The sequence below is a fragment of the Plectropomus leopardus genome, unplaced genomic scaffold (assembly GCF_008729295.1).
Source record: "Plectropomus leopardus isolate mb unplaced genomic scaffold, YSFRI_Pleo_2.0 unplaced_scaffold13754, whole genome shotgun sequence".
Taxonomy (NCBI): Eukaryota; Metazoa; Chordata; class Actinopteri; order Perciformes; family Serranidae; genus Plectropomus; species Plectropomus leopardus.
The window spans coordinates 1-2280 of record NW_024614674.1 but is presented as its reverse complement, the minus strand read 5'-3'; the positions used below and the strand labels follow the sequence as shown (position 1 = coordinate 2280).

Genomic DNA, 2280 nt, shown 5'->3' with positions numbered 1-2280 from the left:
AGGAGGAGGAGGAGAAGGAGCAGGAGGAGTAGGAGGAGCAGCAGGAGGAGCAGGAGGAGGAGCAGTAGGAGGAAGAGGAGGCGCAGCAGGAGGAGGAGGAGCAGCAGGAGGAGCAGGAGGAGGAGGAGGAGCAGTAGGAGGAGCAGGAGGAGGAGGAGGAGCAGTAGGAGGAGCAGGAGGAGTAGGAGGAGCAGCAGGAAGAGCAGGAGGAGGAGCAGTAGGAGGAGGAGGAGGCGCAGCAGGAGGAGGAGGAGCAGCAGGAGGAGCAGGAGGAGGAGGAGGAGCAGTAGGAGGAGGAGGAGCAGGAGGAGCATGAGGAGAGCAGGAGAAGGAGGACAAAGAGGAGGATGTACCTGTGCTCACAGGTGGGTAGAACTGGCTGACGGCCATCTTGTTTGCCTGCTCCACAAGAGGAGCTGGAGAGAGGAGCTGTCCATCGGTGTCCTCCCTGGACTCCCTCAGCTCCTTTAGCTCCTGCTCCCGTCTCAGTGCCTCCTCGATCTCCTTCTCTATGAAGTCTGGTGCTCCTCTCCCTCTGGACTGCAGGCCGGTGGACTCCAGAGTCTCCCTCCAGGACCGCGCCATGCTTGAGGTCGTGTTACGTCGAGGAGTCGGGGACGAGGAGGAGGAGTGGAAGGAGGCAGAGGCTGGACCTCTGAGTCCTTCAGGGTCTCTTGCAGAGAAGGAGGAGGAACTGGTCCTGCTTAGGGACCACTGGCTGTCTTCAGGGTGGCGATGAGGACAACAGGGGGACAGGATGTCTTCAGCATCAGACGGAGGTCTTTCTTCTGTCCTCTTGTCCTCCTCTTGCTGGTCTGACTCCCTCCTCATGTCCTCCAGCTCCTGTGGAGGATCTGGACTGAGTCCTCCCTGCTGCTGGATCTCCCTCTGGATGATGAAGCTGACTCGGTTCTTGTCTTTGGCTCTGATCGCTGGCGACGGCGTCTGCAGACGTTTGGTTTTGATCTGGACGATCTCGTCTTTGCTGTCACTGTGCTTCAGCCCCCGAGAGCGCCGCAGGTTCTCCTCGCGCTCCTGAACTAACCGGATCTCCCTCTCGATTGGGGTCTCGTAGTCGCTCCTGGAGCTGTGGCTCCGGTCCTCTTGCTGAGCATTGAACACGCCTTCGTCGCTGGCGTAGCCGCCGCCCACCTCTACAGACGGCTCCTCCGGGCCGGAGTCTAGGTCATCGAACACGCTGCTCTGCCGGCTCAGAGACTCCTCCTTCTGGACCACTGTCACCTTCCTCTGTGGGAGTGTCACCTCCTCTTCTGCTGATTTGAACACTGAGTCTACGTCGAGCATCTCCGTGTGCGTTTCGTCATGCGTCTTGGCCTGCGGCGACTCGTCGGGACGCAGCTGCAGAGACGTGTTCAGGAGCGTCCTGGAGGACCTCAGAGGGCTGCAGGCTGCGGTCAGACGCTCCTGCTCCATCTTCAGGAACTGTTGCCGGGCAGCGCTGAAGCTGATCTGATCCTTGTCGACATCCCTGGACACCGCGGGGCTGGGGGGGCCAGGGGGGCTGGGTCTGACAGGACTGAAGCTCACGTTGAAACCTCTGCTCAGATCCAGATCCTCCAGGGCGCTCAGTTGGTCTCTGAATGTTGGGTTCTTCTTTGGTGCTTGGCTGCGTATGATCTCCTGCCGCAACTGCCGCTCCTCCTCCGGCGGGACCTCCTCAGCGCTCAGGTCCGCTCTGTACTGCGAGTCTCCATTGCTCTCGGTGAACAGACTCTCTGGCTTCCTGCTGCCGCTGTAGGTCTGCAGTTTAAATCCTCGCTCCTCCTTCAGGGTTGCCAGCTGAGCCTGCCGTTGCGGCGAGACCATCCAGGCCTCGTTCAGCTCGGCCTCTGGACTCGTTGGATCATCCACAAATGAGTAGAACCCGCAGAGGGAGCCCGAGCTGCTGCTGGGACTGCTGTGGTTACTGGGACTGCTGAAATGCCACTCGTCACTAGTGCTCCCTCCATCCTGTGATACCGGCAACTGCCGGGCCTGAACCACCACGTCCCCGGTACAGCCACCCCACTGTGAGGAGACAACTACAGATGACTGACTGCGAGTGACAGAGATGCTGTCGGCGGTTAAGACCAAAGGGTCTGCGGGGGAGGAGGCGCTGGGGGCAGCGCCAGCGATTGTGCGCAGGTCTGAGAGCTGCAGCAGAGGGGACAGAGGCTTCAGGACCCACCTCCTCGGGACGCTGTCCATAGCTGTAGGAGCTGTGGGGCCGGCAGTGGGAGCTATGGGGCCAGCGGTGGGAGCTATGGGGCCAGCAGTGGG

The 2280-nt window shown here is 61.0% G+C and overlaps 1 protein-coding gene across 1 annotated transcript; it reads right to left on the bottom strand.

Moving 5' to 3' along the window:
- Positions 1-292: 292 nt before the first annotated feature.
- LOC121964033 (mitotic spindle positioning) lies at positions 293-2274 on the bottom strand (the record flags this gene model as incomplete). The annotated part of the gene is made up of 1 exon (XM_042514266.1): positions 293-2274. A coding segment is annotated over exon 1 (1916 nt), but the record flags the coding sequence as incomplete, so codon positions are not given.
- Positions 2275-2280: the final 6 nt, after the last annotated feature.